The 23,202-nt window shown below is 34.6% G+C and overlaps 1 protein-coding gene across 1 annotated transcript; it reads left to right on the top strand.

Moving 5' to 3' along the window:
- Positions 1-3,862: 3,862 nt before the first annotated feature.
- On the top strand, positions 3,863-23,191 carry LOC123670368 (inner centromere protein A-like). Its single transcript, XM_045603865.1, has 28 exons — positions 3,863-4,012; positions 4,456-4,561; positions 4,673-4,843; positions 5,190-5,287; positions 5,365-5,559; positions 6,140-6,289; positions 6,382-6,957; positions 7,270-7,425; positions 7,500-7,651; positions 8,096-8,249; positions 8,831-8,956; positions 10,250-10,355; positions 11,082-11,171; positions 11,262-11,355; positions 11,666-12,036; positions 12,408-12,518; positions 13,839-13,966; positions 15,230-15,309; positions 15,397-15,475; positions 15,721-15,803; positions 16,079-16,157; positions 16,589-16,679; positions 17,094-17,161; positions 17,249-17,363; positions 17,556-17,662; positions 20,176-20,273; positions 20,826-22,227; positions 22,801-23,191. The coding sequence occupies exons 1-28, from the start codon at positions 3,878-3,880 to the stop codon at positions 22,885-22,887; spliced, it is 5,208 nt and encodes a 1,735-aa protein (XP_045459821.1). The 5' UTR covers positions 3,863-3,877; the 3' UTR covers positions 22,888-23,191.
- The last annotated feature ends 11 nt before the right edge of the window (positions 23,192-23,202 follow it).

The raw sequence follows: 23,202 nt of genomic DNA, 5'->3' as shown, positions 1-23,202 counted from the left end.
AAGTAGGTACATCATAAGCTTTTATCTGTTGGATACCGTCAAAAGTCGTATAATATTAACGGCAGCCGGTCAAATAGGTCCTTATATTAATAGTACCAATAACATACTTAGTTCTAATATGCTTCAATAGAGTTTTACGGAGTTATAAAAACGTATTCTTTTAAAAGTCTTATGCGTTTTTATGAAGAGTTTTTGTTTTCAAATAAATATTTCCACCGGGGGCTGCATCAATTTGTCTGTTTCTATTTATTATTTATATTTAAGTTTAAGTTATATACCTACTAAAAATTATCCAGTAAATCGAAAAAATCAAGAATAATGGATTAAAACAATTTTATTAAATTTTGAAACATAATATTGAAATATAAAAGTAGTGTTCGTTCTAAAGGTTAGTACAACAAGGAAAAGTGGGCAATTTATGTATTATCGACGTAGCGAATGTATCTAAAGTGACAATTTAGAGGACTATTCCATGTGGTCGTTTTATCCTATACAGCGGTAAACAACTAATATGAGCGAGGAGTGGAGTGGAAAGCATTAGCATAATTGGAGGTCGACGACGACAGAACCGGTTTACTGGTTCGAGTTCGCCATAGTGACGTCATCGCTGACATCATCATATACATAAAAATTAAAATTAAAAATATGTCGATAAAATCAAGAACGCGACTTTATCGATAAAACGTTACAAAAAATTTAAAATAACTAATTATATTAATAATTTAACCAATATTACAAATTAAAATTTTTTTTTTTTAAATAGATAAACGTATTCGTAAAAAAATAACACACACTTCAAGCTACGGCACAAACGTGTTTAAAGTATTTTTAGAAGATATTAATTTTATAAAATAAACAACCTATCTGTCTGACCCGTAGCCTCGAAGGTAAATGTTTTTTAAATGATAGGCGCGGAGTTTTCTGGGAACGCTTATGAAGTTTTATTAATAACTGTCAACTCAAAATGGTGTATTTAGGTCGCAAGGCACTCCCTGACGGTCACCGCCCATTACACCCTCGATCAGAAACCACCCTAACCTCACGAATAACGAACATTCTGTGAACTACTCCTATAAACCAAGCGTGCATCGATTGCGTTCAAAGATAAGTCTAATTGAGTTTGTCCTGCAGTACAGGTCTGATAGACCATAATGGATTGACATTACTGAGACAAAAAACATGTCAAGCACATATGCTTTTTAAGGACTTCATGCTGCTTTCCAATATTTATACTTATATACATTTTTGATAACGAAAATATTTATTAGGAAAATTTAAAAACAAGTTTTGCTGTTGCGGTAACAATAAAAAGTTGTTTAATAAAGCCGACTTGTACACATAGGTTACACTTGCAAAAGCTAAAAAATAGTTTACACCTCTACAGGCTCTACATATCGCAGGCCACATAGCCAGCCTAGCTGCATAAAATAACTCTTGACCTGCAGAAACGTACCTACTCAGAGAAAGTATTGTATTAAATGCTTTTTATTGTATTAAAACATTTTCCAAGTTCTTGAACTAATTTACATTGACATTCATATAATTTTATGAATTCTGCATTGTTCATGTCTAACGTTTTACTGACATATGGCATTGGATTTTTAAAAATAGGCACGTCATCATTGTATATCATTATTAAAAACATACGATACTTAGGTACTTTCGTCTATTGACGTGTTCCGCGATTTATTTATGTAAACCACTAAATAGATTGTAAATTAGTGACTTTTTCATATGATTTTATCTCCATTGTAACTATAAAATAACCATATAATATGGAATTAGAAATTTCGTCATCAAAGCGTTAACAAATTGTATTTTTGGGCGTTTAATTTGCGAGGTGGCCAGCTCGTAATCAGTTCAATTACATATTCTTTTTATTTTTAGTTTGCTAACACATTTTAGCAATAATTTTATTTATTAGTTTAATTAAATATTGTAGGGTTCAAATATTTGTTTATTTATTTTAAATTAAAGTATCTAAGTAAAAATTGTAAAATAAGTTTGTATCTAGAAGATTATAAACTCATACATATACATCATATGTACGTAGGTTCGATAGCCTCAATTTCGGTCAAGTGTCTCAAAATTTGCGAAAAATTGTAAAAATATTTTGTAGATAAGTAGGTATAACCTATATTTATAAACTTGTAAAATTAAAAAAAATATCGTGCCGTACGAAACTCGTAGAGATACGTCATTTTAACGAAATACAGTAAATTTATTAATAATAGAATCCTAGTTTATCGTAATACAACATACTTACAAAACAACAAGAACCAAAAAAACACTTTGAACAAATATTTTAGGCACTTAAACTGATTTTTGTAAAAATCGATTCGGGTTTTTGCTACATGGTATAAATTATAGGTAACAAGTAAATATAGGTCCAAGAAGCTCGGTACTAGGTACGAATCTACGCCTTACATTCATTGCCGAGTAAAATATTTTTATGATAAAATAGTTTCTTTTAGAAAATACTCGGTGCGCCTCGCGGTTTCACCCATGTGATTTCCGATAGCGTGGTAATGTCGGAATAAAAAATAGTTTATGTGTTATTCTGGATCCCCAGCTATCTACCAAGTTTTATTTATTTAGTTTTACGTGAAGGAATAACAAACATGCATACATCCATCCTCAGAAATTTTCGCATATATAATATTATACATAAAATGAAATAGTAGGAATTAAAATTTGGAATTAAATTGAAGATTTTATAAATCCTAAATGAAAATCAATTTAAGATTTTTTTTAATTAGAGGAAGATTTTTAGGTACATTTGGTAATATTCACTTCTAACAAAAAAAAATGATGGAAAATTTAAGTAAAAAATCAACTCAATTCCATATACTTAATATGATAAAATTAATACTATTTAAAAATTGCTCAGTTTGGAAGCAAAATCCCACCGTATTTTCGTTACTTTATACACAGAAACTTTGCGCGTTTTTTCGATTTTAAATGTAAAATTACCGCTACCGGTCAAATGATTTTTTGCAGTTAATTTGATTTACTAATTTAAATATAGTTTAGGTATAATTTACGTTTATTTTAGATATTGACATTGATTTTATTTAAATTTGGCGACACGAAAATAAAAGTAAAATAGAATATTATAACTGCATTTATCTAATAGTATTGACAATAATTTTCTAAATATAATAAAAATATGTACGCGATAAACTTGAAAATAATAAATGCAAATTACCCGTAAATATTGTTGTTTTAAAATTTAAGTGCAGAATTTTATCACTGCTTCTCAACAAATCAGCTCGTATTTTTCAAACTTTTTTCAATGAGTGTGTATTTAACATTCACAATTTAACACATCGTATTTCACCGTATGTTATTCAAAAATATTTATGTTAAGGAACGAAGCACGTTACGTTATTACAATAGAGAGTATTTATTCGGACTGACTGAACGAGTGAACATTTCGTTCATACATAACATAACATTTCTAATTGATAAGAAAATAAATAAATTTGAAATAGTCGATATTTAGTATTTAAAATTGTAATAAAAATAATGTTGGTATATAATCATTTAATATCCAAAATGTACATGTATGTCCTCTGATGAATTGTATGTTGTATCGAAATTATTGCTTTTACCGTGATATTAAATCAACATCGAACGCTTCTGTAAAGAAAAAATGAAATGTCAATGTCATTGTAGTTTGCGTCGACTCGATCTCTAATTTTTTAAAAAGGACGAAAAAATATAAATCTAGTAATATTTAACATTGAAATATAACGAAAAAGAAGTCATGTGTGGTAATACATTTTACCAACTTTAGGTGGTCTTCTTGTTCCTAAAAAAAGCATGAATCTATTTAAAAATCGAATAAAATAACATCACAATAATAGTGCATATAATGGCTCCTGGTAATAAGGAGAGACATACAGGACACACGGGTACTATACCTAAGACAAAAGTAAGGAACAATTGCAATGTACCGCAAGAGGCTGTAACACCGACACGACGAGACATGGCTTCAAATTTGGTTACGGTAATAATACTTAAAATCTTTCTCTACTTTATGTAAATAGTTAACTACTATTAGTTGGAAACTGAAGTGTACGCTTTCCTTTTTAAATTTGTGTTGCTGCTAAACTGAGTTGTCTGAAGTTTTTTCAGATCGTGTGGTACGAATCCTGTTTATTTTTAGACAATTAGGAGTGCTATGCATATTGGATATATGCCAATATATTCTATAATATTGTACACAGACACAGATACTGAGATCAGGAATTCTTTCTGTTCTATTAATATTAGATTGCAATCTCTGTTCAATTTAATCTTAATTAAAGCTGAAAATCATCCCATATGGGAGGTTGTTTTTCTAAATTAAAATGTAATAAGGTAGCTGGCAGTGGCTGTTTGAAAATAAAATTGATATAGAAGGTCTTCTTGTGTTCTCTTGATGTGTATTTAAGAAAGTACATTTTTTAGACTTCTCTGGATTGGGTACCAGTGTCAGAATATAACGTAAGATCTAACTGCAATCAATCAAGAAAGCAAACAAACAACACCTCCGATCAAGAATCAACTGACTTAGGTGAGTGTTAATTTAAGTCTAGGATACTACGAAGGATGGGACAGGATTAATGTGTAAATTGACCTACTTTGTCCTACAGGTACATAAATATTGTATTACAATTTGTTTTAGATAATTCTGTATCATTTGAGAGTGGATTTGGAAGGTTTGTTCCTGTGAGGCCTCAGCCTCGTGCTCTTCCTTTAACAGTGCAAAATCGTGAAAATTTGACAACCGATCATCATGATGATGGAGCTTCTTCGTCTCATACCTTGCATCCATATGCACACCAGATGTCAAATGGTAAATATGTTATATTTTGTAGTTATTACAATAAGTCTTGTTCTAATAAGTATTCAAACTAGTCAAGTTCACATTTCCACACTTCCACTACAACAACAACTACAATTGAAAATAAATAACTTTGTAATAGACTATTATTTTAGGACAAGGAAAAACCTAATATTATTGCTTAGGAATTTACATTATATTCAACTTAGTTTGAAGAAAATTAAATTGATTCTAGGTAATTTTCTTGAAAAAGATTAAATTTGTCAATGAAAACATTGATTTCAGACATTTAATTCCGTAATTTTGATTCTGACATAGTTTTCTGAATATCTTACTAGTCCGTCTGGTACTGTTCTAGGTATGATTGCTCATTCAAATCATGCTGCTGCTGCTGTTATGATAGTAAATCCTACCACACCCAGTGCAGTGACAGGGAATATGACTCAACAATTAAATGTGAGTAGAAAAATAGGCAATTGTAAGTCTAAATTTATTTATTTTTTGGAAGATATTAATTTTTATAAAAATTTTAGGTAACTAATCAAAATAGAAACAATTTGACAAGGAATTTGAATTCGACACGTAATACATTTGACGGAAATAATACAAACAATAATAATCCTTCACCAGTAACAAATTCTAGATCTGGTACCAAGTCTATTAATTTAATGAACAACATGTATGACCAAGGACATAGTAGCTTCAACAATATAAATGAAAATAATCAAGTAAGTACCAGTTACCTTAAATACCTAATATACTTAATATAATATATTATGTGGTGTCATGGGACACCAGGTAGGAACGAAGTTCCTTCGGATAGTATAGAAGTAACACAATTTGAAAAAAAAATGATAATTTTTATATATATTTTCTAGCTTTTGATTTTTTTTTTTTTTTATTCATTGGTTTTTAATTAAGTACATAAAAGTATTTAAGAAATTTAGTATTTTAGAAAATAACAAATGACGTGAAATAAAATAAATCAAACAAAATAATAATAATAATTCAAACTATTAAGTGAAATAAAAAAAAACATATGTTTATTTATTTTAGTCGACAGTATAAAATTACATAAATAATTTAAAAAAAAAGTTTACTAGTTAGTTTTACAAACGTCATATTATACAGTCGTGTGACTGATATTATGTTACTTCCGTTATATATTTTTCTTACGGTGTTAGTATCACATTTTTTTGGTTCGGTCACCCAGCCAAATGTCAAGCCTGCCGTAAGGAACTTTGTTCCAAAAAAATTTTACTAAATGAAGTAGCCAATATAGAGATGCATTGCTTTATCTTTATTTAGGCTCACAGGGAATCTGCTCGAGCGTTGGGTGAAGCAATAGTTGCAGCATGTCCTGATGCAGCAGCTGTTGAACGTCGCCTTGGACAAATTAGAGAATACATTAGAGTTACTTCATCACTTGTTGACACCATGCGGAATTCTGAGGATGAGGTTTGTTATATTTTATATAATGTTTAAATATCAAAATACACAAAAGTATAAAAATATCCAAATTATTTAATTAACTCGCAAATGTAATTTAGGCTTTTATTGAGCATACAAAAGAAGAATATGATGAATTAGTAAAAATGGTAATGCAGTTAAAAGAAAGTGAAACAAAACTTCAATCTATGTTAGTTGAAAGTTATAATGAAATACCAGGTGAAGGTTCAAATGATATAGTAAATCAAGTAGAAAGTAGTACTTCTGCGCCTGTTAATGAAGTAGAAACAGTACCTGAAAGAACTTTGAATCAAGATAAGGCAAGCAACATCAAAACCAATAATGACAATAGTCCAACTAGCAATTTAAAGAAAGTAACAAACATAGAAAATGAACATTTAAACAAAAACATTATAAATGCTAGAGCAAGTGAAGAAAACCTTGCGACAAAAGAAAATAAATCTATGGAAAATGAAAATAAAATGGAAGATTCTCAAAGTAATACTGTCGAAATTAGAGAAATAGAATCAATACCATGTGTTGAAACAGAGGTAAAAAAAGATGATCAGTATCTGAACGATATTTTACGGAAAAATATCACAGCATGCATGGAAAAAATTGCTCTCATTCAAGAAATGAAAAGTAAAAATAAAGATATTAGCGGAAACGAAGTTCAGGTTCCATTCTGTCGATGTGTGCTATGGAGTGTGTGTCATATGCCCTTTATTAAAACCGCATAGCATGTGTAAATTTAAATAAAATTTAAACAACCTATCTTTAACAAGTCTTTTTTCATATGCCATGGAAAACAATGAATAAAAACAAAAACCAAAATTATTTTATTATAGAGTGTTTGCTTTAGCCCTTTCTGCTTTAAGATTTTTTGTTGTTATTTTCTAAATTTCTGATTTTTATGTTGTTTTATTTTAACCTTTGTATATTTGCTAATTCATTTGTGCATCTTTATCAATTTTTTCTTTAATTTTCAGCAAGACGTTGTGGTTAGACCAGTATCAGTCCAAAGCAATGCATCAGCTTATAGTGAAAATGAACTTTGGCAGAATGAGATAAAAAATAAAATGGAAATGTCTCAAATTCGTCTTTCAGCACTTAAACAGCAACAAAAAAGACTTCTTAAATATCAGGTAAATTAATTAAGCTCAATTGAATCCAAATTAAAATTTATTAATACATGCTAATTAAAAAAATATTTTTTCAGGCAGAAGCAAAACAACAACTGGAAGAAATAAACAAGGAGAGGCAAGCTCAAGAAATGAACCACCCGTCGACATCTCAAGAAAATTTGAATGCAATGCAGGTTTGTACCTTACCTTACGCTTTCCTTTGTGTATTTATTAACATAGCAATTTTGTGTTGAGGCTGTTTCGTTTACTTTATTAATTACAACGATCTTAAAAATATTGAACATGAAAATGAAATAACGACTACTTGGCTATTTTTTTATGACAACTATGTTTATGAAACGTCCAATTTATAAATGTACGTAAAATAATTGAATTACAGAGATGAAACATTTGAAATAATATTCTTTGACGGTTAGCAGGAAAGCGGACATAAGGTGCCAATCAAACTACTAATTGCAAATTCATGCGACGTTTCGATCCTTTATTGGACCATCATGTACAACCAATTAATCCATAACAACAACAAAACAAAAAGATTTTTGTGGTGGTTTGATTGGCACCTTATGTCCACTTTCTTGCTAACCGTCAAGGAATACTTATAACAAATGGACACAACGATAAATAATTTGAAATAATTTCAGAATATGACCATGAGCGCGAACTACCACAGCCAGAACCGCATGTACGGCGCGAACCAGATCGGCGTGGCGACCACGCTGCCGCAGGCCGGCGAGCTGGCGGCGGCGCTGGAGCAGGCGCGCCCGGCGGCGCTCGGCCGCGACGAGCGCTCCTCGCTGCGGGCCGCGCGATCCACGGGCGCCGAGGTAGGCTGCGCGCAGGCTCGTAGGCGCCTCGGCTGTGCACGACTAGTACAGCGGGGAGCTCTGTGCTCGCATCGGGCGACTCCTATCGATCGCACTACGAAACTTCCTCGGCGGCCTGTTTTATTCCGACCTCTAAAAATTATCGTCTTATTACAGTAACTACTACTTACTCAAAACCTTGACATATTATACACCTAGCTCTTGGGGGGGGGGGATTGGGGATTGGGTCGGCAGCGCGCTTGCGATGCTTCTGGTGTTGTAGGCGGCTATAAGCTACGGTAATCGCTTACCATCAGGTGAGCCGTACGCTTGTTTGCCGACCTAGTGACGTAAAAAAAAAAAACCTAAACCTTCTTCCTGAATCACGCTGTAGAAACTGTATGAATATCTGATTAGTAGATTTTTAATTCATAACTAACAGACACACGCGATAAGGAACTATGCTTATGTGTTTTGCTTGTGTGTAATTTGACACATTTATAGTTATCACTTAAACATAAAGGATTTTCATTTCTTTAATTCAGTTTTGTGTAGTTGTCATATGTTATAGTGTTTTTATTTTCTGCATTCTATCTTAAAAGGACGCAGCTGGTGGCACTCGGGACAGTGAAGTAGAAGACGATGACGTTATTCTCAGTGAGAGGGAACGTATACTGCAGCTCAAATTGCGGGAGCTGCAAATGAAGAAACAACACATGGAGAATTTGGTATGTATTAATAGAAATGTACAACTAAAAATAATATCTACAATATTGTAGACTTTATAAGTTAAAAGTGCTCAAAGAACTTAGTACTAACTTCTCATATTTGACAGAAATTTTGTTGATACAAATACTGTCAAATATGGGATTTACATTATACCAACTATATGTACATATAATTGGTTTTATGTTCCAACAAACAATTTCAAAATAAATTAATTATTAACTTATAAATTATTTTCTTTTTCTATTTAAACTTTGTCTGAATCAGTAGTTTAAGTTCTTAACCGACTTCCAAAAAAGGAGGAGGTTCTCAATCCGATTGTATTTTTTTAAATGTATGTTACCTAAGAACTTTTGATTGAATGGACCGATTTCGATGATTTTTATTTAACCGAAAGGTGGCGCATGTCATGTGGTCCCATTTAAATTTAATTGCGATCTAACAAGTATTTTCGAGTTACATCTAATAATGCGTATTTACATGATGATTTTTTCGTCGACCTACGTTGTATTTATACTGGATAATTTTTCACTGAGTATACCGATTTTAATGATTCTTGATTTATTTGAAAGCTGATACTTGTCTTGTATTCTAATTTGAATTATATTGAGATCAGTAGGTTTACTCTTGACTTCAATCCCAATCTCACAAAAACACGAATTCTGTACAGTTCCAGTTCCAATCATAATATATTATCAAATATAATATTTTGGTACTCTTGACCAAATCGAGCTTTCAATTGAATTGAAATTGGAATCGAATTGACGATCGGTTTCCGATGACGCCATTATAATAAAAAATAAGAAGAAAATAAAATTTTACTCATGAAATTTTATGTGTTTTAAATTATAATGTGTCTCCAATAATTAATTATTATCTATTATATTGTAATTCCTTAACTTAAACCTGAAACTGATTTCTTTAAGCATAAAAACGCAAGATATATTATACATTCTGGCATAATGTGTGTTGTTGTTAAAAAAAGCTCACGACTGGTGCAATTTTGAGACTTCTAAAGTTCAAATTATCTCAGTTACGTATTTTCTTAATTTATATTTATAATTAACTTATCTTCATTCTTTATTTACTTCTGTAATAATTTCTGCAATTTTACTAGTGTTAAGCTTAAATTAGTGAATACAAAAGTTTATTAATACAGTTAAAACAAAAGATATTAGAGACTTAAATACTGTGATTTTTATTTAAATATTAGAAACATAAATATAATCACCTTATGGTGAAATGAATATTTTCATTTCATTTTTGTTATATAAGTTTATTTTTCTATAATTCAGGTATCAGAATTTCAAAAATTACAAATGGCAACTCGACTTGGCAGTTCTCATAATACATACTCAAGTTCAGGGGAGGATAGTGGTGATGAGGAAGCATCTCGAAAATGTAAGATTTTTTGATTATTATTATCTATTACTGTACTATCGATACTGTAGCATACTCCAAGCCAAACGATTTCCACGCTTTTAATTGAAAGCCTAGTTGTATTACATACAACTTTACCATCTTTCAAATTTGGTATTATATTTTGATAGTGATATTTTAAATGCTACATTCACTCAAACAATACAATGTTTAATAGATGTGTATCCACTATACTTTAAATACTTAAAAATTGTTAAAAATAGTTAAATATTGCCAGTAGTGGTAGATATCTTCAATTCATAGTTATATTGACTAGCCCGTTGGCGCAGTTTGTAGTCACCCTGCTTTCTGTTCCGGGGTTGTGGGTCAAATTTCCACCCCGAGTCTGGGTGTAATATATATGTATTATTTATATGTATATTTATTTATATATGTATTATTTATACATATAAATGAAAACATACATATGTTTATCGAGAAAAAAAATTTAGCTATACCAGTCGGCTGTTATCTACAACATAAGCATTAAGTTGCTTACTTTAGGAACAGATGACCGTGTGTGTGTATGTTGTAAATATTTATTTATTTTATTTATATTTAATAAGCAAGTGATCGTAACAGAAATCGACCGTGAAATTATGCCAAAATAATTTAGACCATATAAAGTAGTGACGCAACGTTGCACGTGTTAGGTATACGTCAGTAGCAAAAATTAAAATAAATCCTATCATATGCTTCATATTTTAGGTAACAAATCAGGCGTCAATCTCAAAAATGAGGATCCCTTTAAGCTTATGGAAATAAAGGCTATTAAAACAGCTCTCCAGAAAACCAAAGGTACAATTTATTATTTTAAACTATCAGAATATTGCGTTCTTTTTTTTTAAATATATTTTTGTTTTTAATTGTTTCAATCTGTTTTATCAGATCTCATGCGTTCTGTAGAAACGTTTGAAGGGAACCTTCCCGGAGCTCATGAGGACAGCTTCCACGTTTCCAATCATTCTAACATACATGATAAGTAAGTTTACATACAATTTTGTTTTTAAAATAAATCTATTTCAAAAAAAAAAATCAAGCCAATTGCTAATCGGATTTAGTTATACATGAAGCGTTTCTTTTTACCGTGTACATTTAACTGAATAAAATGTTGAAAACTTAGGAAAAAACACACATATTTCCAGTTTGTAATAGCGTCAGTCGCAACCGAACTTCGTTTGACTTAATATAACTTTAATCACTGACGAAATAACAAATAGCAGGACTTTATTGACATAATATAACCATACATTGGATACTTAACTTTAATACCGATTAATTATTGTTATCAGTAAATCAGAGGGCGGTGGAAGTATGGGTGGTTGGTCAAACGAAGACAGCGTGTGTCGTGTGCGCAATTCACTGTCTCAACGACACAAGTTTACAAATGAGCAACACTCGCAGCAACAACTGCAACCGCAGCAACACTTACAACAATCACAACACCAGCAACATCTGCAGCAAACTCAACCGCAACAACACTTACAACAATTACAACACCTGCAGCAAACTCAACATCAGCACCATTTGCAACAAGTGCAGCATCAGCAACAATTACAACAAGCACAGCATCAGCAACATTTACAACAAACACAGCATATGCAGCTTCAACAGCACCAACAACACATACAGGCGCCACAGCTCCAGCAACACTCGCAACAAAGTAAGTGCAATATAATACTCTTATTTCTGACCATCTCTCTGTTTCTTTCTCTCTTCTCCTCTCACTCTCTTTCTATCTCTCTTTCTCTTTAGTGCAAGTAGTTCCTTCTTTCCAATGTAAATCTGTGATGGAATTCTACGCAAGTCCCATATACATATTTATTGTTCATGGCGTTTGAGAAATAATCTAATGTTTATAAAAAATAAACACAGACTAATAAATTTTTATATTATATTTACTTAATAAATTTACTTTTTTAACACTTAATGCTGTTGAAATAATAGTATTTTTGTTTTTTAGAATTACAATTTTTGAGTTATTTTATCTACAGTTGTTTTTGTGTGGCCCTTAAAAATAAAATCTGCTTAAAGATCACGAAGCAAATATAAATACTTTGCAAGAGTTGGCTCAAGAACTCCGCATGGAAACTGAGAAGATAATGGGAGAACGTGCGCGTATCAAGGATATGGTGACAAATAAAGGTAAAGATTAGAACTATTTAGTTTACTATTGGGCCTACAAATTAATTTGTAACAATTTGTATTATGTGTATTGATTTGTATCTATTTCGTTACAAACAGTAATAGATGAAATGATGATGATACAATAATCACCAGGTTTTAGTTGATCATAATAAACAACACCTTTGGCTCCACCAGGTGCATGTGTCATTCCTTCAAAACGTGGATATTAGATTTTGGTGTTAATACAGGAGTTGATAACAACGATTGAAGGGTTTTGTATCAACCCCTGCGAAGCGTGCGAAGTGACTTAATTGCGTAATTAATTGCCTTGCTTTTAAATAAAATTATTCCCATGTCTCTTAATCACAATGGAACTTTATTCTGTTTATTTATATGTTATACAAGCTTCTCTTATGTTTAAATCTAATTTTCATTGACTATTGTGTCTAATTTTTTGTCATCTAATTTTTTTAGACTCCCTGGGCCAAGAATTTTTTTCTCTACTTAATTTATCAGTTGGAACGTTGTCACTGTAACGTTCTGTAAGCATTATTAGCGCTTCATCTCCACTTTTATTCAAATTAAAGTAGTAAAGTAAAATCTCCCACAAATTCAACAAATTACAACAAATTCAACCTAATACAAAACAAGTATTTTTTTTTTTAAAAACTCAAAGCAAATTTTACTTCATATCATTCACAGACGCGTAGCTTCTCAGAAACCACTGCATTCTTCTATCTCTAAACAACATACATGCGGACCGAATTAATTTGTACACCCTATACAACTAGACAATCGTGTCAAAATAGATAAATATAAAATCACTTGAACTCGAGTATGTATTTAGTACCAAAACTAATAGACACAGGTAATATAATATATCATTTCAATTGTATGATGTAAATACTGGCCATTTAAAACACGACGTTCTAATTTACTATGATTTGATTGGTCATGGGGTGTGGCTAAGCTAAGATAGGGACGAGTCACTATTTTTTTACGCGAGTAGACCATATGTACTTAGTTTATCTCCAGAGTTGAACCGACATATCGAAATAGATAGTAGAAGAAGATATGTTTTTAAACTTTCACGGTGACAATGAACGCTATTGATTCTTCGGAACTTAGCGATTTTACTGCAATGACTGAATATTAGAAGTTCCAAAAAAATAACAGTATTCAGTTTTGGAGATGTACTAAGTACTTATAGCCTACTCACGTTAAGAAAATAGTGACTCATCGCTGTCACTTAGCTTAGTTTCGCCCCTTGTTCTACGGGAGTAGAATAAAAAGAAAAAGAGGTTGCAATGTAATCCTTGTGTCGTCATGTTCTTGTAGAACGCAAGCAGAAAAAAGTGAATGAAGTGCGCGGTGGGTGCGTGGGTCCGGCTGAACGTCGTCAACTTCAACTACGCGCTCTACTGGCCGATAAACAACGCGAGCTCGAGGCGTTGCTCAACAAGGAGGTACGTTTACTGAGGGAGGGTACAGCAGGAAATATCCTGCTCGATCTACAGCAGCCAGAGAAGCACCTCAACCGTACAGGAGATCGACTCAATCTGTAACATTGTGGGATGTTGTGCTGGGCCTCTTTCTCCAGGGAGGATTGTGTTGTTAAGCAGTGCTGTGTTCCTGTGGTGAATAAGGTGGCTAGAGCTCCTGGGGAGGGTGGAGTATAGTGTTGCAGGCGTCTATAAGTAACGGTAATCATTTACCACCCGGTAAGCCGTACGCTAGCTTGCGCTCTAGTTGTATAAAAAAAAGGACGTGCACATGTTGTTTACGTGACCGTACAGTACGCTTAGCACTTAACTTTTTAACCAACTTCAAAAAAAGGAGGAGGTTACTCAATTACTATACATTATATATATATATATATATATATATATATATATATATATATATATATATATATATATATATATATATATATATATATATATATATATATATAATGTATGTTCGGGGATAACTCCGTCGTTTATGACCCGATTTTGATAATTCTTTTTTTGTTGGAAAGGAGATATCTCTAGTTCGATACCATGATAAGTAAACCGGGATCTGATGATGGGATCCTAGAAAAATCGAGTGAAACTCTCGAAAATCCACATAACTTTTTACTGGGTGTACCGATTTTAATGATTTTTAATTTATCGAAATTTTTAGTTTTATCGAAAGCCGATGTTTATCATTTGATCACATTTAAATTTCATCGAGATCTGATTACAACTTTTGGGGTAATCTTTGATAATACGTATTTACTTGATAATTTTTTCGTCTGCCTACGTTGTATTACTTGTCGATATAATTGAAGTCGGTTTTTTTCGTTTGTGGGCAAACACAATTATTATTGTTAGCTAAGGGGGCAAAAATTGTTATATGCTGGACATACCTATATGGTGGTCAATGAATTACATTAGCCTTTGTAAAGAGTAGTCAGCAATAAGCTTAAAGTTTTATATTAATAATCGTGCGACTATTGATTTTTAATACTACAATTTTTTTCTCAATGAAATTAATATTTTTGTATAAAAATGAAAAAATTATCAGTAATAGTTATATTAAAATATATTTAAAAAAAAAAACACTAATTCTAAACCTAAACATTAGAATAATATTCCAACGACATGTACAAAATGTCATTCGTGTTTGAATTTTAATTATTTCACTCACAAATATCGTTATTTTAGTGACGTTGTAATAACACAAACAATTTTTTCCGTTTACAGGCAATGAGCAATGCTACAGAGACTCAAAATATTAAGCCAGATTCTCGTGTCGCGTCTGTTGTGAATCAATCTTATAACAGGTATTTTTCCACATAATATGCTCGTATACATTTATTTTTATGAATATGTATATCGGAAACATGTACTGCAAAGTTATGTTTTTACAGTGAACAAGAAGAACCCGAATCACGATCAGAACATGTGCAAATGGATTCTCAACATTCGAGAGATAACGATAATTTCAGGGTAACGCAAAATTATTTCTAATTTTCGCAATAAAACCTAGAAGTGAATATTCATATAATAATCACTTATATGATTATTTTCTTAACTTTCAACTAGTGATATAACATCAAGAATTTTTTTAAACTCAAAATTGACTTTGATATAGTTTTTTATAAAAGCATTATACACTGAGAAAAAAAAAAACGTAGTTTTTTCTTGGTAGACAAAATAGAAGCCTTAAAGTAACAAAAATTGTCATCATTCAGGGCGGCGACAGTGCTCTAGGCTCGCGCTCCGTCAATACAGCACCCTCACATCTCGGCAGTGCGTATGGCAGTGACAGCGACAGGTAAACCACTTAGTATTACTATGGTCAAAACACATAAAGATAATACAAGGTCAATTTAACTTTGATCAACTTAGGCAATTATTGTACTAAATGGTACAAAAACTTAGGCAATTATTGTACTAAATTGTACAACAACTTAGGCAATTATTGTACTAAATGGTTGTACCTTTTTGTGTTTTACTTCAAAATTAAAAACTTTTCATATACCGTTATAGACATTGTTGTCTAGTCGAGTTGGAATGAATGTTATTGTGATATAAATATTTTATCGACAGCGCTTCCAGAAATAAATCCAATCAAAGGAATCGTCCTCGACGTCGGCCGACGGTGGACCGTCAGTCTGAAGAAAACAACGTAAGTTATTGATAAAAAATAGCTATAGTTAAGATCACAATCCGACCATTGGGACTTGTAAAATCAAACAAATAATATTGTATACTTAACACTCAATAAATAAAAAATATATAGCCGCACATAAGCAATACAAAATTACAATCACTAATTACTACTGTGTCCATTTAATGACATATTATTTGTCGTAACTTTCAAAATACTATTTTCTATTTGACATGTATCTGTAATTAATTATTCACGATTTCTTAAAAGTATTCACCAGCTTTATATGTGCAATTTGATATTTAACAAAATATTTTACAGTGAAATTCCTCATTTCATAGAAGTTGTCTAGAGCTAAACACGTGAACAGAAGTAAACATGTAAAATTTTCGTTAATTTATTGATGGACATGCTTAATTCTGAATAAAATCTAATATTTGTGTTTATAGCTTCCACTAGTGAACAACAGCATCTCAAACGTGAGACATGAGCCAAGGGTCGACTCCAACGTCAACATGGTCCCACCCGTTGCGCAGAATAGTACGTTTTAACTTATACTATTGAATGAGTATTATTTATTTATTTCAAAGGTGATGTATTATATAAATTATTATATTTAAATACACAATAGTAGTCAAACTAGTGGTGACATCTGCATTACTTGTGGAACTGTATTATTTTGTCGCTTTATGTTTAAATTGATTAAGCTACCTTAAAGGTGTAATGTATTCGTTTCACAATAAAAATAATTTCCTCGTCGTTAATATTTGTTTAATGTAATAGAGAGATAATTATTTATAATGACAATACAATAACTTTGTATTGCAAAGATTTAAAAGCAATGAATAAAATACAGCAGTAACTTTCCATAGAACATGAAAGCTTGCGAAACATCACAGAGCCTATTTAGCGAGAATATGAATAGGGCACTTTTAATTTTCAACTTTTTTTCAGATGATAATACTGGAAATATGCCCTATTCGCACTTGCCACCCTGCTGGAACACAACTAAATCTAATCAGGTAATTTAATTTTTTTGATAGTAGGTATTTTAAAATTCAGTTTGATTTCACCATCTACAAGTTTATTGTCATTTGTTAATTTTGTAGGATATGCGAACGAATCAGTTCACTCAAAACAGCCACTCTCAAACCATGGATCGTCTCATGGGTACCCCAATGTCGTTCCCTCCCACCATGCCGTTTAATATGATGATGCCATACGGTAAGTTCAATAGACATATTCATCATTTCTTTTAGAGTAATTATCTTGTCCGTTCAATCAATGCGACATTATTTTTACATTACTATAATTAATTTAGTGGAAAGATTCGCACGATTACAGTACCTAATAGTCGCGGTAGGTCGGTACTCACCGCCGTACGCCGTAGCATATGGAATGTGTATGACTGTGCAGGCGCGGCGGGCTGCGGCTGCGGCTGCGCGCTGTGGGGCGCGAGCTGCTGGCAGCAGCTGGGCCTGCAGCAGCTGGAGCTGCGCCAGCTGCGCGCCCAGCTCGCTCACGTAACTCGCTCTCTACCTCCTGTCTCACTCACTCCTGTCTCCAACTAATATGGGCCTGCAGCAGCTGGAGCTGCGCCAGCTGCGCGCCCAGCTCGCTCACGTAACTCGCTCTCTACCTCCTGTCTCACTCACTCCTGTCTCCAACTAATATGGGCCTGCAGCAGCTGGAGCTGCGCCAGCTGCGCGCCCAGCTCGCTCACGTAACTCGCTCTCTACCTCCTGTCTCACTCACTCCTGTCTCCAACTAATATGGGCCTGCAGCAGCTGGAGCTGCGCCAGCTGCGCGCCCAGCTCGCTCACGTAACTCGCTCTCTACCTCCTGTCTCACTCACTCCTGTCTCCAACTAATATGGGCCTGCAGCAGCTGGAGCTGCGCCAGCTGCGCGCCCAGCTCGCTCACGTAACTCGCTCTCTACCTCCTGTCTCACTCACTCCTGTCTCCAACTAATATGGGCCTGCAGCAGCTGGAGCTGCGCCAGCTGCGCGCCCAGCTCGCTCACGTAACTCGCTCTCTACCTCCTGTCTCACTCACTCCTGTCTCCAACTAATATGGGCCTGCAGCAGCTGGAGCTGCGCCAGCTGCGCGCCCAGCTCGCTCACGTAACTCGCTCTCTACCTCCTGTCTCACTCACTCCTGTCTCCAACTAATATGGGCCTGCAGCAGCTGGAGCTGCGCCAGCTGCGCGCCCAGCTCGCTCACGTAACTCGCTCTCTACTTCCTGTCTCACTCACTCCTGTCTCCAACTAATATGGGCCTGCAGCAGCTGGAGCTGCGCCAGCTGCGCGCCCAGCTCGCTCACGTAACTCGCTCTCTACCTCCTGTCTCACTCACTCCTGTCTCCAACTAATATGGGCCTGCAGCAGCTGGAGCTGCGCCAGCTGCGCGCCCAGCTCGCTCACGTAACTCGCTCTCTACCTCCTGTCTCACTCACTCCTGTCTCCAACTAATATGGGCCTGCAGCAGCTGGAGCTGCGCCAGCTGCGCGCCCAGCTCGCTCACGTAACTCGCTCTCTACCTCCTGTCTCACTCACTCCTGTCTCCAACTAATATGGGCCTGCAGCAGCTGGAGCTGCGCCAGCTGCGCGCCCAGCTCGCTCACGTAACTCGCTCTCTACCTCCTGTCTCACTCACTCCTGTCTCCAACTAATATGGGCCTGCAGCAGCTGGAGCTGCGCCAGCTGCGCGCCCAGCTCGCTCACGTAACTCGCTCTCTACCTCCTGTCTCACTCACTCCTGTCTCCAACTAATATGGGCCTGCAGCAGCTGGAGCTGCGCCAGCTGCGCGCCCAGCTCGCTCACGTAACTCGCTCTCTACCTCCTGTCTCACTCACTCCTGTCTCCAACTAATATGGGCCTGCAGCAGCTGGAGCTGCGCCAGCTGCGCGCCCAGCTCGCTCACGTAACTCGCTCTCTACCTCCTGTCTCACTCACTCCTGTCTCCAACTAATATGCGTCTCGTGACAGTTACAATCTCGACCAGCACGCCACGGCGGCACGATAATTAAACATAGTTTTCCCGCCAGATTAAAAATTTTAGGAATATAGAAACAAACCTGACTTTGACACTAAAAGTATTGTTTATTGCAACATTCATTTTATAATTAAAAAAATAATTGTTTAAACATTCTATCAGTTAAAAAGGGTTCAAAGCTTAGAAATTACTGTTTATGTAATTATAATAATACGAGATCAGGAATTAGTGCACATTTTGAATCAGAATCGTCTATTCGATATCTGACTTTATATTACGGGTAGTATTTAATCCTACAACTGTAAATACAATTTTTTATATTCAAATATTCGTAATTACCACCAAAAATACTGACTAGCACACTAAATTTGTTCATCAAATAAACCAAATCTAATATACTGTTTGATATATAAAGCTAAACTGTTATACTGTACGTGACTATCTGTTAACTAAAAATAAAACTGATAGTTGCCTCCAAATATCTATATATAAATCTATTTTTTTAACAAACCAATTTATGTTATTACAACAAAAAAAAAACTTATTGTATTAAAATAATCTAACCAAAAGTTTTAGATAATGATTTTGAAAATTTTTTTTTGTTATACGGTGAATAATTTTCTCCTAAAATCTGTATATCTGTGGTTTCAGCTACATTTTCGTTGTAAATTAGAAAAAAAAGCCATCTGATTTTGATTAACTTTATATGTATTTTAATAAAATATGATTAGGTAATCAATTACTTAATTTGTAATGCAGTCATTTATCTGATATGTAATGAGTTATTAGTCGGGAAATTTAGTTTGCTTGAATTTTAAATAAAGGTGCAATTAAAAATTCCCCCTATATTAAGCGCTCAATTTTCGTTATGTATATTCTTGTATGTATATTTATATCTTGTACGTTTATTTATATGTAGTTTCATTAACGATTAATCACAATTTATCAACTGTAACTGTACTGAACAATTAATCAACTGTATTGTTTTTGGCTTTAATTTTTGTTTGTGTTACTTTTGATATATTATATTTATGTTTCTAGCTCGAAGAACGTTGGCGCGCTGAAACAGCAACGCATACTTTAAACAATCAAGTGCCGCCCGGCAATAGAGCCAATAATTATTGGGATAACTTCCGAAGGTAAGTTTTCTTTCGTAAACTATATTTTATAATTTCGTATGGGACTCATATATGTTTCAAATTGTAATTGTTTTCTAATTTCAGATATTAGAACAAGTACCTGTCTCTTTTAAATTATAATATATATTACTAGTATTATTATATGCGTATATATTCGGTCATCGCACATCTTATGTAGACATGGGGTAAGAACCGTGTGATAGTGTTACACTTTATTTGGCTTTAGTGTCCTTTTAATTTAGCACTATATCTCTTCCACTCCTTTTTGTAGAGACAACACTCAATTTACATAGCTGAATAAAGTAACAGAACGTAAAATAAATACTATTTGGGATGCTACACTAGAATTCTTCGTAAATCTCACGATTTGTTTTTTGGACTAAATATAACGTAATATTCGTTGTTCGATGTACAATTTAGTTATAAAAAATAGATTTCCACTTTTTTCCCAATAAAAATTGAGCGCTTGGTCTCGTTTTAGTTTTCTACTAACAAACGAACACATCCCTGACCGCAGCACCGCTAATATCGCTAACGTCCCTATCGTTGCAGCTACTCGCGCCAGAACCTGCTCTCGGGCAGTAGCAAGAGCAACGCGGAGGGGGTGGGGGGCGGAGTGGGGGTGGGAGGAGGTCCGGCTTGTGGGGCGGCGGGTGGCGCGGCGCCGCTGGCCGAACGCAGTCACAACAGTCTGCACCACACGTCGAGCTCAACGTCTCCCTCGCTAACCCCTAAGCGCAACACGGAGGAAGCTCGCCTGTCCTCCGCTCCCGACGTCCTCAACGTCAACCAGAATGAGCCCGAGCTCGTAACCCGTCGCAACCTCAACTGCGTCGACCCCATTCCGGAGATCGTCCAGTCGCACTCCAACCTCGACTTGCCCGCCGAGTCCAGGAGGAAGTCCTCGAAGCTGCCGTCGAAGAACTCTGCAAGTCGCAGGAACTACGCGCCGGACTTCCCTTCGACTGGCGATGTGACCGAGACAGCTGAGGCGCCCAACCCTAACCTGGCATCAGCGACCCGGGAACTCCGCGACAAGGCCACGTCGAAGCTGTTCGATCTACTCAGGGAGAATATATACTCGGAGGTCACGACGCTCATCGGCGTGAACGAGTCGCATCCCGATTTTCTTATTCAATTATTCAGGGAGTTGCAGCTGATCAGCTCCGACCCGCTCCGACAGCGGGTTTTGCAATCGATACGCAGCATTCTGTCTCAGTATAGTAATTTTATCGAGAGTAGGACCGAGGAGGCCGATAGTGCAGAATGCACTAACACGACGGTGACGACGACGTCCGTCGAACCGAGCGACTGTCAAGACTGCAGTGGTCCGAGCGTGTGCACTAGTACGGTGCAAATCGATAATAAAATTGTTCGATTCCTTTTATTGAAAAGCGAGGAAATTTTTACGTCTGAATTATTGGAATCCTTGGCTTCTCTCATACTTAATAATTCCTCTGACGGTAGACAAATAAAGAGACTTCTCGATTTGCTCTCTAAATACGAAGGAATGCGAGTCTGCGATGTATCTAGCGATATTGTCGAAAATATGCCCATATTTAATTCAGTGAGTAACGAGGGCGATGAATCGATTCACATGACGAACGAAATACCAGAATCGTCAATTTTACAAGATGTCGCCGGATCTCTGAATTTATTCAGTTCGAGTGAGGGTCAGTTACACCAGATGAACACTTGCCCCTACGACATGTGGCCCGGCCACGTACATATGGATATCGACGGAGGAGATATAAACGCCGGCAGTACCCGTTCGAGTCAAGAAGGAAAAGTTGATCTCATAAATTGTTCAGAAATGCACAACGGTGACTTAGCGGAAGCCGATCAGACTTGCCACGCCGAGGCCGGCGATAGTAGCGGTAATACGCACGATGACGTCGGCAACGCAGAGGCTCTGCCCGACGTCGTGGACACGGAAGAAGTCACACCCACTGAGGTAATGGAGCACGTATTGTACTGTAGATGTCTTCCTCTAATTAGCTGTGCAAATCGCGGCACTTAATTACCATTCTCGCCTTTAACAACATGCTTCTTAATCTAAAACTACTATCTATCTTGTACCACCTTTATATACATCAGTCTTTGTGTACTTGTCATAAGTGTAACATTCACATGAAATAAAAACAATTTTATTAATTGCATTTTTACTTGACATAATTATGTAGTCAATTAACCTTTATAGTATTTATTTTTCTATGTATATGTTATAACATCTATTTATGTATTTCAAACGAAAATTAATCTATTCACTTTGGTACTTATTTGTATTATGATGTTTTTACTTTTTTACATGATATTATGGATATTGTAATTGTAGTTCATAAAATGACTTATAAATGAAACAAAAAACTTACAAAAATTATTTTAATAAAATATCAGGTACATCTGTATCACAGATCGATAATCTGAATAAGTTAACTAACGAATTTCAAATCAAAACAATTTAATATAAAATTTTAGCTTTTGATGTGCACAGAAAAAATAATATTTAAATATGTTTATATTAAAGGCGGAAGCAGAGTGGCTCGGGCTTGACCGTGTGCCAACAAGGCTGCATATGGAAGAATCATCTGAAAAACAAAAAGGTGACATTTAATATCCAGTCAAAGCGGAGCAAACACTCAAACATCAAATATTTATTTGATCTACTGTTTGAGTGGACCTGAAAAAAATATATTTGATTAGATCTTCATCTGCATCTGCAACAGAAAAACAAAACAAAAAGGAATTAATTTTTTCTTTTACAAATTAATCTCAAGTTATTAATGCAACGTGGTATTTCCAGTTAACATTCACTTGATTAATTAAGCATTGTATTCTCGTTACTCTTTATTTACTGTCTATATTTACATAGCTTCATTTATGTAATATTTATTTAGAATAAATGAATATATAATGAACTTTTTCTATA

This window comes from Melitaea cinxia, chromosome 4 (genome assembly GCF_905220565.1).
Source record: "Melitaea cinxia chromosome 4, ilMelCinx1.1, whole genome shotgun sequence".
Lineage (NCBI taxonomy): Eukaryota > Metazoa > Arthropoda > Insecta > Lepidoptera > Nymphalidae > Melitaea > Melitaea cinxia.
The sequence above is the reverse complement of the archived record's forward strand: the minus strand, read 5'-3'. Positions and strand labels throughout refer to the sequence as shown.

Coding starts and splice junctions, on each gene's coding strand:
- LOC123670368 (XM_045603865.1), top strand. CDS start 3,878: ATGGCTCCTGGTAATAAGGAGAGACATACAGGACACACGGGTACTATA. Junction 4,562..4,672: donor TCAAGAATCAACTGACTTAG/GTGAGTGTTAAT, acceptor AATTTGTTTTAG/ATAATTCTGTATCATTTGAG. Junction 11,356..11,665: donor CATTCTAACATACATGATAA/GTAAGTTTACAT, acceptor TATTGTTATCAG/TAAATCAGAGGGCGGTGGAA.